The following is a 14,705-nucleotide window of genomic DNA, read 5'->3' on the forward strand; positions in this document are numbered from 1 at the left end:
CATAATAATGATAATAATCACGACAACAATAAAGCTGTTCTTCTTGTTTCAATAATAACTGACATTGCGGAAGAAAAGGCACTTCGGGCTTAGAAGAGCGAGGCAGGCTCGGGTTCGGTGTTTATTGTCAGCTGATGAGGATGTCGTCGGAGGGACGTCTCCCGAGACGAATGACTGCGAGTCACTTTTGCGGAAGGCAGCACTCGCCTGGTTCTCTAGAGGAGCAGCCAGTCGAGTTGTTTAATGACTTTTGTCTTCGGCTTTTTTTTCCAAGGTTTGTAATAACAACTATGTTTTTTTGTTCACCGGTTTTTTTTTCTCTTTTTAAATTGTTGTCCTAGTGGTCTCTTCAGTGTATTATCCCAAAGAAAATGTTATTTGTCTTCGAGATTTTGCCTCTTGCACCTGTGAACTCGACTACTGGATTTATTGAAAATTTCTGTTTCTCTGACGCGCGTCGTGAATCAATGTCTTGGGCGAGGTTGTTCAAGCGATATATCCTCCGTTCTGAAGGAGTAGAGTGATTTGAGTGAGTGTGTGTGTGTGTGTGTGTGTGTGTGTGTGTGTGTGTGTGAGTGTGTGTGTGTGCGTGTGCGCGTGTGTGGCGAGGGTGGGGGAGTTAACATAAGAGAAGGTACAAAGTAATGAATGTACGGGGGTCAACGAGTAGAAAAACTCAGCATAATTTACTCTCAGCTCCCCCGACCTGGAGTGATTTTGATATTCCTTGCTCAGCTTGTCTCGGAGTACGCTGCGGAGTAGCTCGCTGCTTCATCTGTGACGCCCCTGGCGACACGGGGTCCCGCCATCTGGCAGAAACCCCACCTTAACCCCCACCTTTCCACCCTTCACCCAGCCCTCGAAACCAAAATAACACACCGAAATGTTCCCTGCCAGAACCAGCTATTGCTCTGCTGCCGCCGCCGAATTTGTATTTTGACCGTAGATTAACTTTTATTGCCCATCAGGGCTGCGACCGCGAAACGTGAGATGGCGACCTTTAAATGCCACAATGGCAGGAGAAATATTCGGATTGTGATGGATGCATTACTACACTCGATTAGCTTTAATTACCGAGAGGGGAAACCCCAAAAATCTCCCATGGCACAATGGCGTTCTCATTGTGGATATTAAGAAATTATCGTTAATAAACGGCCGTTCATTACGGCGGCCTGTACGGCTCTATCAAGGGACACAACTTTTCCTACGCCCTATTATGGAAATTCGGGGAATAGTGAAGGGACAAAAACAAAACAAACAGGGAAATTTGGGGACCTGGAAAAGTTAAAAAAACAAAACAAAACAAAAATAAACCAACAAAACAACATTTTACAGCACATTAAGAATAAGACCACTTCCATGGGCCCAACAACAACAACAACAACAGCAACAACGGCCACAATAACAGCAACAGCAACAGCAACATCAGTAGCAACAACAACTACAACAAAAGCAGCAGAAAAATTCCCAAAATCAACTGCTATAGCAATGACTAAAGCAAAAAGGTCCAGTTATCCAATACAATCACCTAAAGTAGTCTGTCTAACATCAACTTCAATTCTAACGCAACAGCCAAAGACGCAACAGCTATACAACCAGAAACAGCCCAAGTCACTTAGATATTAGCCATGTGTATAATAATACTATTATGTCGATGTCTAGGAGGGCAACATTACCAACTAATACAGTATAATAACCGCACGGTTAGTAAGTCTTTACCTTTTCTCGTCTTTGTGTATTCAAAATTTTAAGTCTCGAGTTTGTTTTGGAGGACATGGAAATGTTCTCTCCAGCCCGTTTATCATCACACATCGTCATTGCCTTTCTCACCCTTGATCAGAGCACGAACCACGAACAAACACTTTCCTCTGTCCCAACAACTACATTCCCTTATTGGATGAATTTGTACATAACAGCTTGCACTAAAAAGATAATTCCATCTTTTTAGACAACAAACATCCCTTTTTCCATCAAACAAAAACATCAGTCAGAAGTAAAAGACTTAGGCTTCTGATTTGTAACAAAGAAAGACACAGAAGGCCATTTTTACCATCATCCATCAAACGTCTTCCATCTTAACCATCTGACCTTTGACCATGCATCAGAATAACATTGAGTACGTATCTAGCTTAAGATTATTATTGTTTATATTGCTGCTCATTTATATCATGCGTGTGACTGTAAGCCTGCCTGTGTGTGCATGTTTGTGTGTGTATGTGTGTATGTGTGTGTGTGTGTGCGTGTGTGTGTATGTGTGTGTGTGTGTGTGTGTGTGTGTGTGTGTGTGTGTGTGTGTGTGTGTATGCGTGGTGAAATACCAAATCAATGTGCCAGGAACTGGATAATAAAGACGTATCTTATCTTATCTTTCCTGGGCTACCTCCTAACATTATCCCATGTCTTCCCACAGTTCTGCATCATGTTCATGAAGGCTTTTTTTCAGTATGGGCTAGTGAAAGTCAAACTTCTATCTGTCTTGCCCCTAAGAAAGCTCTTTTACTGGGCCAGATTTGGAATCTATATCATGTGTATAATTATTTCCGTCCCCAGGAACAACAGTCATGGTCAGATCGGTGACGGAACCAGGGCTGAGTCCCAGGTCCCCAAAACTGTGGACATTGAGGTCACTTTAAGTCAAGTGGCAAGCGGACCCAATCACGTTTTAGCCCTTTCTGGTGAGTTATCGTAGGTAGACTCAACCAAGAAAAGAGACATACAAGAGTAGATCCGTCGGACTTCTAAATTTGTATTTGTGCTTCTGAGGGTTCCTTTACAAACCTCATGAGTCTTTTCCTACACGGAAAAATTGGTCTCCCTCTCCAATCGTGAGTTTTCAAAGTATGAACTAACAGACGCTAAAGTTTACTATAGCTGATGAAACAAAATATGTAAATCAATTTGCTTCGTTTCATTACCAATTTGCCTTTCACTACAGAAATAAAATGAAGCTAAGAAAAAAAAAACTTGGTAAAAATAATAAGAGAAGAAAAGACACGAAAAAAACCCACAGCAACCCAACACCATTAACATTGCCGTTATTAAGAAAAACAGTGTGATCAAAAGAACATAGGAGACGATCTGCAGGGAAATGTGCTTCGCTCTCGCTGACAAAAAGCTCGATCATGGTATTGGAGAACCGAAACCCTTGGCCATCCACGCTTTGTCTACATAATGACTCCCAGCCGAGGTCTCATTTGTTATCAGGAGCTGTAATAAGGTTCTGCTCCTTGACCAAGGGCTAATACAAAGAACACCTTTTCTCATCAACCTTTTTACCTTTTTGCCCTGCCACTATAAGGCCAAGGAGAACAAAAGGGGCGTAATTCAGGACCACGTATTGTCCTGACTTTGTCGTGAATGCCCTTTGTGGTCCTCATGTCCACAGTGATGACTTCAGATTATCACGATGGCTTTCGAATATTGTCGTGTTTCCGTGGTGTGTTCATTGATGTATATATAGCATCTTTCCCAAGAAAGATAAGGCAATACGCTAAATAGGTTTGGGGCGCGGGGGGAGAAATAACAACCAAATCCATTTAAAGGACGATCTCAACAGCAGTGAAGGAAGGATGCGATTTTATTATAATAATAATAATAATAATAATAATAATAATAATAATAATAATAATAATAATAATAATAATAATAATAATAATAATAATAATAATAATAATATAATAATAATAATTTTAAAAAATAATAATCATAATAATAATCATAATAACATAATAATGATAATAATCACGACAACAATAAAGCTGTTCTTCTTGTTTCAATAATAACTGACATTGCGGAAGAAAAGGCACTTCGGGCTTAGAAGAGCGAGGCAGGCTCGGGTTCGGTGTTTATTGTCAGCTGATGAGGATGTCGTCGGAGGGACGTCTCCCGAGACGAATGACTGCGAGTCACTTTTGCGGAAGGCAGCACTCGCCTGGTTCTCTAGAGGAGCAGCCAGTCGAGTTGTTTAATGACTTTTGTCTTCGGCTTTTTTTTCCAAGGTTTGTAATAACAACTATGTTTTTTTGTTCACCGGGTTTTTTTTTCTCTTTTTAAATTGTATTCCTTGTGGTCTTTTCAGTGTATTATCCCAAAGAAAATGTTATTTGTCTTCGAGATTTTGCCTCTTGCACCTGTGAACTCGACTACTGGATTTATTGAAAATTTCTGTTTCTCTGACGCGCGTCGTGAATCAATGTCTTGGGCGAGGTTGTTCAAGCGATATATCCTCCGTTCTGAAGGAGTAGAGTGATTTGAGTAGTGTGTGTGTGTCTGTGTGTGTGTGTGGGGGGGGGGGGGGGGGGGTTGAAAAGGGGGAGAGAAGAGCTTCACAGGAAGTAAGGGAGACAAGTCTTGGCGAAGACCAGGCATGGATGGGGGTGGGGCGGGGAGAGACTGTAATAGTTATTGAATTAGTGATTTTGAGGCACTAAACATATTCATTCTCTCTCTCTCTCTCTCTCTCTCTCTCTCTCTCTCTCTCTCTCTCTCTCTCTCTCTCTCTCTCCATCTCTCTCTTTCTCACCCTCTTTCATACTATCTCTATCTCTATCCCTCTCAATATTATTATACATGTGTATATATTATATAAAACCACAATTATCAACAAATCTATAGTATGATGATTTCTCAGCAGCAGAAATTGGTCCAAACTTGCAACAACACTTAATTGAATGACGGCAAAATGGTGTCGTAAGACGGAGCAAAAGAAAAAAACCCAACAAAATAACAGACCCAGACGAAATAATTGTTAACGCAAGAATGATGAGCTCATCAAATATAGAGCTAAGGGCTGGCTCATGGGGCTGCCCAATCCTATATCTATTTCTTCTCCTCCTCTCTAATTCTGTCTGTCTCTCTGCCATAACTCTCCCTGAGATCTGTGATGTGAAAACAGTGCGTCTGGACGCCTGAGGGGGAATGTCTTCCCACCAGGACAGAGTGCCTTGCCTCACATACGTCACTGTGTCAAACAGTGCTAGGAGAATATTAATTAAACAATAATTAATATCAAGAAAGCAAAATAAATAGGGATTTCACGTTAAAATTTCAAAAAATTAATAAAACAAAACTTTACAGAACAAAGTTAAGTTGAGAGACGAATTGGCAAAATCCCCCCCTCCCCCAATCCCCCCACCCCCGCCCCCAAGCGTGGTAGATGGGACCGAAGTGGTGTTTGGGTGTTAAGAATTTAAAATATAATTTTTAAACAGAAGTATAGTTACTTCCACGTTTGTAAACATAGGACTAAGCCTATAGATTCTACTGTGCTCTTAAAAGAGATAGAGAGAGATTTCTCGATAGAGAAAGAGAGAGATTTTGAGAGAGGGAGAGGGAGACGGGACGGAGAGGGAGAGAGCTTTTGAGAGAGATTTTTTAGCGAGATTTTGAGAGAGAGAGAGAGAGAGAGAGAGAGAGAGAGAGAGAGAGAGGGGGGGGGGGGGGGGGGAGTGGGACAGAGGAAGAAAGAGAAAAAAAAGAGAGAAAATGGAGGGGAAGAGGGGGATAGAGAAAGAGAGACAGACAGGCAGGGAATACGAGACAGATGAAAACGTAATACAGAAATGGAACATAAGAAGAATTTGGAGAGAAAATGAAAAAAAAAATTTCTTGCATTGAAGACGTTGTTCGTAACTAAACAAATACAAAATTGCTTTCAATTGAAAATATGTTTCTTCATCAAATACTGTATCTTCCCTCCGTGACTTTAGTCTAAAATTTACGTTTAATGTGGAATATTTTCTCTGTTCAGGTTCATAGGTTAATTTCCTTTTTTTATAAATGATGGAATAGATTGTTTCTCCTCTCATTTTTGGCGAGAAAATGAAAACGGGAAATCCAGTTGGCAGTGAGTGGGATACGGTTCGCTAACGATGCTTTATACTGTAGCTATGAACCCAACACTGCACCGGTTGTCCCTACAGAACCCAAGGGACCCTGGAAAAGCTTCCTTTGTCCTCAGTGTTCGCTGCACATAATATTTTCATAATTCCTCTCGTTATTAGCAGCTATCGGGCATTCCTGTCCAGCCCCTGAGCTGATCGATTTTGCTCATTATTGAAACAAGTACGCTGCTCCGGGTTAGGTCGGCTGAAAGAGAAAGATTGCAAGAGAACGAAAAGATATTTTTTCGAGATCAAAGACCTCGCAGTCATAATATATGAAAGTGCCTTTATTCTGTCTCTCACGCCCTCTTGAGTAGAATGTTAAGAGGGAAAAAGGGCGAGCTCTTCATAAACCAGACTCCTCCTCGTGTGCTCGGTTCCAGGAGACAACGGTTGAGATCGGTCAGGCGCAGTCGTTTGATTTACGTTCTCAGTTGTCGCCTTGAGAGGCTTGAAAATACAAAGGAATAAAAAGGACAGCGAGTTGGTGGAGGGGGGTGAGTGGTGACGTGGCAGGCTGTAAAGTTGTGCTCAGAGCTCGTCAAGCAAACGTGTTGTTCACGGGAGACAAAAGATCGTTGGTGATCATGTCGGACATGCTTGGCCCCCGCACACCACATGGCCGCTGAACGTGTTCTACTTGTTCAGCACTCACTCACTCTGTGGATCTTGTTGCCTCTGGGCACTGGGCAGTCCACAGAGCTGGGGACAAGGATACAGGGTTCAATGGCAGCGTGATTGCACGCAATTGAAACTGGACTTACTGGGAGTTTTTATCTTCTCTGTAGGTGTTTACTAGTTACAAATTATGTCCTCAAACTCATAATAGTATCTCTGTCTTCCCCGAACGGAGGCGAGAAGTAAATCCTATTTTATAAGCATGTTGCTCTTTCTTCAAATGAGGAATCTAATATTAATGACTTCAGGGCAGTGTTACTTTCTAACAGCTAATACAGGAAGAATTGGCGACAGTCTCAAAGCACCCCCACCTTAAGTAAAAAAAACCAAAACCGCACTCCACAATCACGCATTTCCCTTTGACAAGCGGTGATAAAAAAATGGCAGCAGTGGCTATCTAGAAAAGTCAGTTGCACTGTTTGTTCTCTTCCCGTTTCTGTGGGCCAAGCAATCTCACCACCTCCGCATGGGGCGCTATTTGCCCGTGAGAGTGCCGTCTCTCGTTGGTCTTTCTGAATGTTTACCGGAGCTCATAGTGAATTGCATGTTACCACGGATACGCAGTTCGGTCGTGCACGTTGCACTGTCTCATTGAGCTTATAGAAAACGCATTGGCTTCCTGCTGGGGCGGAAGAGAAGTTCATGAGTTGCGCATTGTGTCGATGACATGTCTACGGCCAGGCTATCCGATCCCACTCTCCTGTGCCTTCATTTGTTTTTTGCTTTTTCATCAACACAAACGCCCTACTAGACACTGTACACTTTATGTTAGAGGCGGGGCATTTAATATTCCATGCATGGGGGGGGGTTTAAAGGTGCACTAGACTGAGAAGTAAAAGTATTCCATCGAGGGGATTCAACCTTTAGCGTAATCATGCCAAGTGCTAGACCAGTTGTGCCACAGTTGACAGCTGATCGAAAGTTATCCACCATAATGGTTATTCGCTAGTCTTGCTAAGTTCGCTGATAGACGCTGGTCCTACTTCCGCAATCATGATTCAAGAGCATTCAAACAGAACGCACACGGCGACTGCGAGTCATGACTACAGCGAAATAGTCAAAGTGAACTAAACAAATTGTTTCTCTACCTCTGTACAGTAATAGAACAATAAGTCCGACTCGAACTGTGTATCTGTCGAAATAGGTAAAATCTATTTTTTGTTTAAACTGGTTTATGAACAACGGTAACAGTTGATGATACTATAATATCAAAGGGGAACAATTCTACATACAATTTAGATCATTCTGGAAGATAGTAAGTTAGAAACTACATGCCCCCCCCCCTACAAAATAGTGTTAGAATAGATTTAATCTAATAAAACAGTTGGGGTCAGATACAGTCGAAATGTATGTTTAGCACACACAAATATCCTTATTTTCTCATAGTGCAGTAAGTTGTTTGTTAGGATCCCTTCAACTATGTCTTTGTTCATCCATTACCATTCTTTGTTTTCATGGTTCAATTAGCAAGGTCAATGCTACAACCCTGCATGTTGCTGCAGAAGACGATGAGGAAAGATGTCATTGATAATATATCATAAAAAGAGTCAAAGCACACAGATAGCCCCCCTTTTAAAACCACTCCATTGCAATACTACATCTACTATTGTGCATTCATACTCCTTTCCTTTCTGTTTTGAGTCTACATCCATCTATAACAACAACAACAACAACAACAACAACAACAACAACTACAACAACAATAACAACAAAAACAACAACGACGACGAAGACAGTAGTAACAGCAGCAGCATGAACGAAAAACCAACAACAACAGTAACAAAAACAATAAAATTGAAAGAAAACAACAAAGGAAAACCAAAGACAAACAAACAAACAAACAAAATCAAAAGCAGCAGCAGTTGCAACATGGACAACTAAATTCGATTAAAATGTGGAAGATTTACAATTAAAACTTGGAAGCTTGTCGTGTTTATGATTTGAGAACAATATCCGCATTAGCTGATGAGATTTTTTCCTTCTCTTTACGCGTTATCTGATATCTGATATTCCGGCTGTCGCTATCTCGTGAAGCTCATTGCACCCTCTGTCCTTCTCACTCTTCTGTGTATTAGACAATCTCGAAATCCCAGCATGTGGTGCAGTTGTCACTGAGCTGCAGATCTCTGTGGATGTTTACCGGCCTCTGACATTGAAGTGCATGTTACCTGGGACAGAACCCCTGTGGAGCTGCACTCTCGGCGAGCTCATAGGAAACACATCGGCTTCCTGCTGGGCCGGAAGTGAGGTTCATAAGTCGGGTGTTGTACCGATGACGCGTCAAAGGCCCCGGGGTCTCGTTCTTTCAACGTGTCTTATTTCTCAGCGATGTAACAGCCTGACAGTTCAGTGGTACCGATCACGGCTGATTTGGAATACTGTTGACGGTTGATTGAATATTAAGTCTAAATCGATCGCGATAATCGTGCAACTTTGCTGCACATCCTGCGTTCCATGTCCGGTTTACGCCGAGTTATTAAAATAAGAGTCTGAAGATGTGGTCCACACTTTGATAAAAACGCAAGCACAAAAAAGAATCTTTTTATTAGCACTGGTGACAAAAATGGTCCCGTTAATCAAATTATTACTGACACGTCTGATATCTTCATAAAAAAACGGCCCTTAAAAGGGTTCATTCAAATAAAAAAATCACTAACTAAAAAAAAATTCGGGCACTGTATGTAAAGAAGAAAGGAATGTCTAATTTGGGTTTATAGAACAGTGAGGGGATGGGAGGGGCGAAAAAGGGGAGGGGTGGAATGGGGGTGTTGTAGGTGGGAAGGCTTTTCAAAAGGGTGTATGTATTGGTTCAAAAGAGAGTTTGAGGGTAATGGCAATATAGGTTTCTGATCAATTTGATTCTACCTGTTTAAAGCGCCTATAGCGCTTGATCTGAGGGTGCCACTAGTACTCCTACTTCTATTCTGTCCCTTTATAGTTTCTGTACATAATGTGCTTTTCCTTTGCATGAAATGGCTGCTGTCATATCGAGGTGCACCTCTCGTCACGAAAGTAAACAAAACCCCACTTCGACACAAGTTAGATCAATTAGGAGGCGGGATGTTTTTATCCTTCCTTTTACGTCCAACAACGAGGAGTTTGCTTCACAGACACCAGTATCTCGGTTCTAACTCAATTCAGATTAAAAAAGAACATAGAAAGTTGGGGAGAAAAGTATTCAACGAGAAAACTGATCAAACTCAAGGACATTAGGATAAATTTAGGAAACGTGGGATATATATCAAAACCTAGATTATCTTAAATTCAATATTAAATTTAGTGTTCAGTGAAAACAATAGTTAATGCTCCTGAACTGCAAAGCTTTTGATTCTAGATCCTTGACCTTATCAATACCACTAACGTGTGGGAACTTCGAAACTCCAGCTTGTACGTCACTGTGTTTTCAACCGTCAAAAAAATCTCATGAGATGTTTCAGTATTTTATTTTTAAAACCCAATTTCCAATGATTAATGATGAAGAGTTAGGTTCCAGGAAGAGATCGGTCACCGCTTGTCTCCGGTCACTGTCGCAGATGAGGACTTTTTTTTAGACCCTTGGGTCATTGTAGACCCACTGCGGCCATCTGCGATACGGCCACAAACCGAATCAATTACCTGCGGTCATTACAGCAGTGCCGCAGCCCTTCAGCCCGAGTGTCATAGCTATCCGACTGTAGCGCTAGCCTTTTGTGCCGCTTCAAGTTTTTAAGGACGCGTCTTTTTGTTTTTCGTTTTTTTCTTTCTCATCAGCATTGTCAATGTGGTTTTTTAAAAATTCTCTTTCACTTCCCCTGTTCTGAGTGTGTCAATCTCTGTGGAAAACGTTATGTCCCCGGAGTATTGGAGCCAGTTAGTGAAACCGACCATCAAAAGCCGAAGCCTTTTGAACGGAGCATTGATCAGCCTCGGCCCCAGTGCGGCGTCCGCCTTTGTTCTCCATTACCGACATCCGGATCTGCCTCTCAGCCCCCACCAACCAGGTCCCGGACTCCCGACGGACTTACTGACCTACGGGTCGGAGCCAGATTTGTATACATTCATTGCGTGTGCCTGTTGGTTTTTCGCACCTTTCTCCCAACACGATATTTCCATCACTGTCGGGTCCCAAGGGCGCCCTTTAGCTCTCACCTGAGACCCCCACATCTATTGAAGAGTCTCTAGGCGTAATGATTGTGCTCGCCGGGGCAGCATGTTTCTGCGTTCAGCGGCCGTGCTGTGTCGAGGTTCAACAACAGCTCTATTGTACAGGCCAGAGGTAAAAAGTCATAGCATTCTGAGTGGGCTTGTTTTTTATTGTTTGTTTGTTTGCTTGGCTGACGTCATTGCCCAGCTCTGCTTGTTTGGCGCCATTGCAACAGATGCAAAATGAGATTCCCCATTTCGAGGACACCGTAAACCTAGAACTGTTTATAAGACTTTAGGTTTAAAACATACACCTGGGACATCTCTCGAGATCTTTGAGTCATAATACAATAATTCATAATGAAAAAGAAAAGAATAACCACAAATTTGCAAAAAATCATATTGAGACTCTTGACAACGCTGCATTAATTGAGTATTCTTGTACAAGCGATGAATTATTATATTTTTTGTTTTCCATCGAGTTATCGAAAATAGGGTTATACGGAGCACTTATTGGAGTCCAGAGCTGACTACCAAGTACCGGGCGATACTGTTTGTAACAAAGAAAGGCAATAATAGAGTAATCAAATTATGATCCAGCCTTATAGACCGCCCTGGCCGACTTCTGTTTGGACTGTAGTCGAGAATGAGGTCATTGGGCGTGTCCTAAGTGCAGACCTATCGACCTTTACTTCCTAGTTTTGCCATCTCTGGGCCGGAGAATTTGTGTATTCCTGCGGATCTCTGGCATCGCTTATAGCCAAAACCCCTCTCACAGAATCTCACTTTCATTGACCGGCCAAGCCTTGTTGCTCTAACAGTCTAACCTCATAGGTGACCCGTGTACGCACTCAGACGACTCAATCGAATCGTTCGACTTGAATTACGACGAAACTCGTTGATATATGATTTCCGTTCTGGGCAATATTTGTTATTCAGATTCACGCTTTTTGTCAGTAAAAGAACAGTCATTGATATGGTATTCAAACCTTCTCTTTTATGTTCTTTTCATTGAATAAAGCTATTCAGATGCTTTGAATATATTCTATTTACTACGAATTAATATAGTCTATACAAAAGTGCGAAATATTTACGTTCAAACTTTGATCCGGCAGTTTACAAAGTAGCAAAACAAAATGCACGATTGTTTTCAGTTGTGACAGCCCTTTCAAGAAGTATGGAAATTTGTGTCTTCGGCATTTCACTCTAATGGTTCATGTCTTTACATCATGGTTCTAAGGGCACTTGGAAATTTCCAAGAGCTTTCACTTAAGTGTATACATGCATTTTTATTAGGTTACGGTACAAAGAAAGTAAGAAACGGAAAGATTTTCCTTGAACATCATCGATCGTATAATTTTTCTTCTTCTCAACTTCTGACTCACTCAAAGATCGTGTAGGTATACAGAAGTTGTGGGTTCTTGCCGACCACATATCAACTATTGATTATACTTACAAGTTGGTATATAACATGACATATAAACCTGATGCGTTGGCAACATTCAGTTATTTTTTGTTGAACCGGGCTGTATATAAATCTTACCTAAATATATATAGTAGGTCTAGTTATCTTAAAGCACTTTCTTCGAATCAGTGACGACATTTCAGGTGAAAAACTGTCCTCCTTAGGGCACAACTGAGTGGCGGTTGCATGCAGAAATAAACGTCAATATACCTAATAAATTTAAATGACCTTTCTTTTCGTGAACAAACTGGCTTTGATTTTAACTTCGTACACCATAAACTTTATCAGTCGAACTTTGAGCGGTGAAAGAGCTTGATGACGTCCGAGATCTCACCCGTGTCATTGACCTGCATATTCATCGACTCCGGGGAGCGAACAGCGCCATTCCTGTGGTTCCTCTGTGAACTGTCAATGTTAACCGCCCTCTGGTCGGCAGAGCTATGCCCATTTGATTCTACATTTTAACATTCACGATTTTTCGTGCTCTTCACAGCTATTCAAAGCGTGGCGGAGCCATTTGAATGACGTGTGATTTTTTTAAAAATGGATGTTCGTCTCATTTTCTTAACACACAGTAAAATCATAGCATGGTATAATATCTAAACTAAATGAGTTTAATTTAGCAATATATGAATGATGATTACTGGACAGGGTAATAAGTGCTGGTCAGTGGAAAGAGTTGACAGCTGAAACTCTGGAAATATTATGTCACCGTCAGCAGGAGTTAGGCAATGTTGATAAGGGTACATTTATTAATCATTGTTTAAAAATGATGGCGTTTTTTACGTCCCTGTCGACATACTTTAGATAATTTGGAACCGGGCTTTGACATCGCCTGTCACGGCCAGCCTGGGCTGAAAGATATACAACGTTCCAGCAAAAAAGTCCAGGATACTCGATAATTATTCTAGCTACACTAGAATCGAACTTCAACGTTTGACAATGGAGCACCGAACCTATACACCACCATAGACATCGTAAATTGATAATTTAAAACTCACAACTGAGAATGATGATAGTGCTTGCTACAGTGGAGAACAATGTGCAAGGTTAGACAACAGACCGACAACACAGGACCATACCTCACCACCACTCCCCCCCCCCCCACAACCTCATCCACACCACGACTCCTGCCCCTTCCATCTCTTTTTTCAATTTAGTGCACACACCTATTACCCCCCTTCCCTCTCCTTTTTTCTAGAAAAAAACACCAAACAAACACTTTAAACATCCTTTAAAATGTTGAAGATTTACAATTGTTTCTCGAGCTTGCCTTACATTACATTGTGTAAATAAATTTTCTGAAATAAATTTGTCTGTATGCCGTGGAGTATGCAACCTCACTGGCATGTTTCGTTGCCCTAAACTAAGCAGGATCCTTTTTTTCCTTGTCGAGAAGGTCGCGATAGGGACGTATTTGCTCTCCCTCCCGCTGAGCTGATTTGTTTTGACAACGCAACATCGGCCTCATTGTCTCAACCGTCGCTGTTGTTTTGTCGAGAGGCAAGTAATATAAAGACAACAGAGTTGTTGCGAGGCCAGGCGAGTTCAAGTGAAGAATGCGAACCCCGTTAATTAGCGGACAGAGTTGAACTGACTTCAGAGCTAGGAGGAGAGGGTTGTCTTTAATTTTCAGTCTCGAGACAAGGCGACAGCAAGATCGTCTGGAGGAAGTAGGTCACCGAGATGGACGCATAAAATAAGAGGAGGGGTGAAAAAAATGGGGAGGGGGGAGTGGGGAGGGGGAAGCGAGAAATAAGAGGAGGAGGGGAAAAAAACCCCGGGGGGATGGGGAAGCGAGGGAGGTGTAGATAAAGGACGGGAGGTGAACATGTGGAAAAAGTTATTGGAAGAGCAAAGTTAAGACATGACACAAAATATTGTGACATGAATGTGTCAACTCGGACTTACCCCTGGCAATGTAATGGTCGCATTTTCCAGCTGCATAATTTTTTATTAAAGCGCTCTTTCTCTCTCTCTCTCTCTCTCTCTCTCTCTCTCTCTCTCTCTCTCTCTCTCTCTCTCTCTCTCTCGCTGTACACGGTTCTGTTTCTGTGTGTGTCTTTTTTGTGTCTTTGTCTGTCGAGAACACAAAAAACCACAACCCTACAACATTTGTGTTGCTATCTTGGGTCTGTCATTTACGACTATTAAAGTCCTCACAGGGAAAGAGAGAGAAACAGGGAAGTCACATCTTAGTTATACGTGCATCTTACCCCATGCCTGTCAAGGTTAGAGTGTATCAACATTGTATATTTGGCCAACTGACACTGCAGTGCTTGGAAGGCAAATTTGTTTTTAAGTCTAAATAAAAAACAGTGACATGTACGATCCATTCATAGTGGGACAGTTTAGCTCATGCCAAAATACGAATAAGCCTTATAAGCCTTTATTACTTAAAGTGTAATATTTGCTGTGAAAAAGTATTCCTCTGAGTGTCCCTAGGTTGTTTTCCTTTCATTCCACTTGTCTTATTCCTAATATGGGCGTATAATGCAATACACCCAAACTTGCATGCACATGAACATACACACACACGCAAACAGACGTATATATAT

At 41.7% G+C, this 14,705-nt stretch overlaps 1 protein-coding gene across 1 annotated transcript in view; it reads left to right on the plus strand.

Annotated features, from left to right (window-relative positions):
* Positions 1–14,705, plus strand: part of LOC101850133 (X-linked retinitis pigmentosa GTPase regulator) — a 101,756-nt gene that overhangs the window by 15,884 nt on the left and 71,167 nt on the right. The window contains exon 4 of the mRNA XM_005091313.3: positions 2,551–2,675. Coding sequence (XP_005091370.3) covers positions 2,551–2,675 — 125 coding nt within the window. The remainder of the gene's footprint in view (positions 1–2,550; positions 2,676–14,705) is intronic.

The sequence above is a fragment of the Aplysia californica genome, unplaced genomic scaffold, assembly GCF_000002075.1.
Source record: "Aplysia californica isolate F4 #8 unplaced genomic scaffold, AplCal3.0 scaffold00028, whole genome shotgun sequence".
NCBI classification, from domain to species: Eukaryota; Metazoa; Mollusca; class Gastropoda; order Aplysiida; family Aplysiidae; genus Aplysia; species Aplysia californica.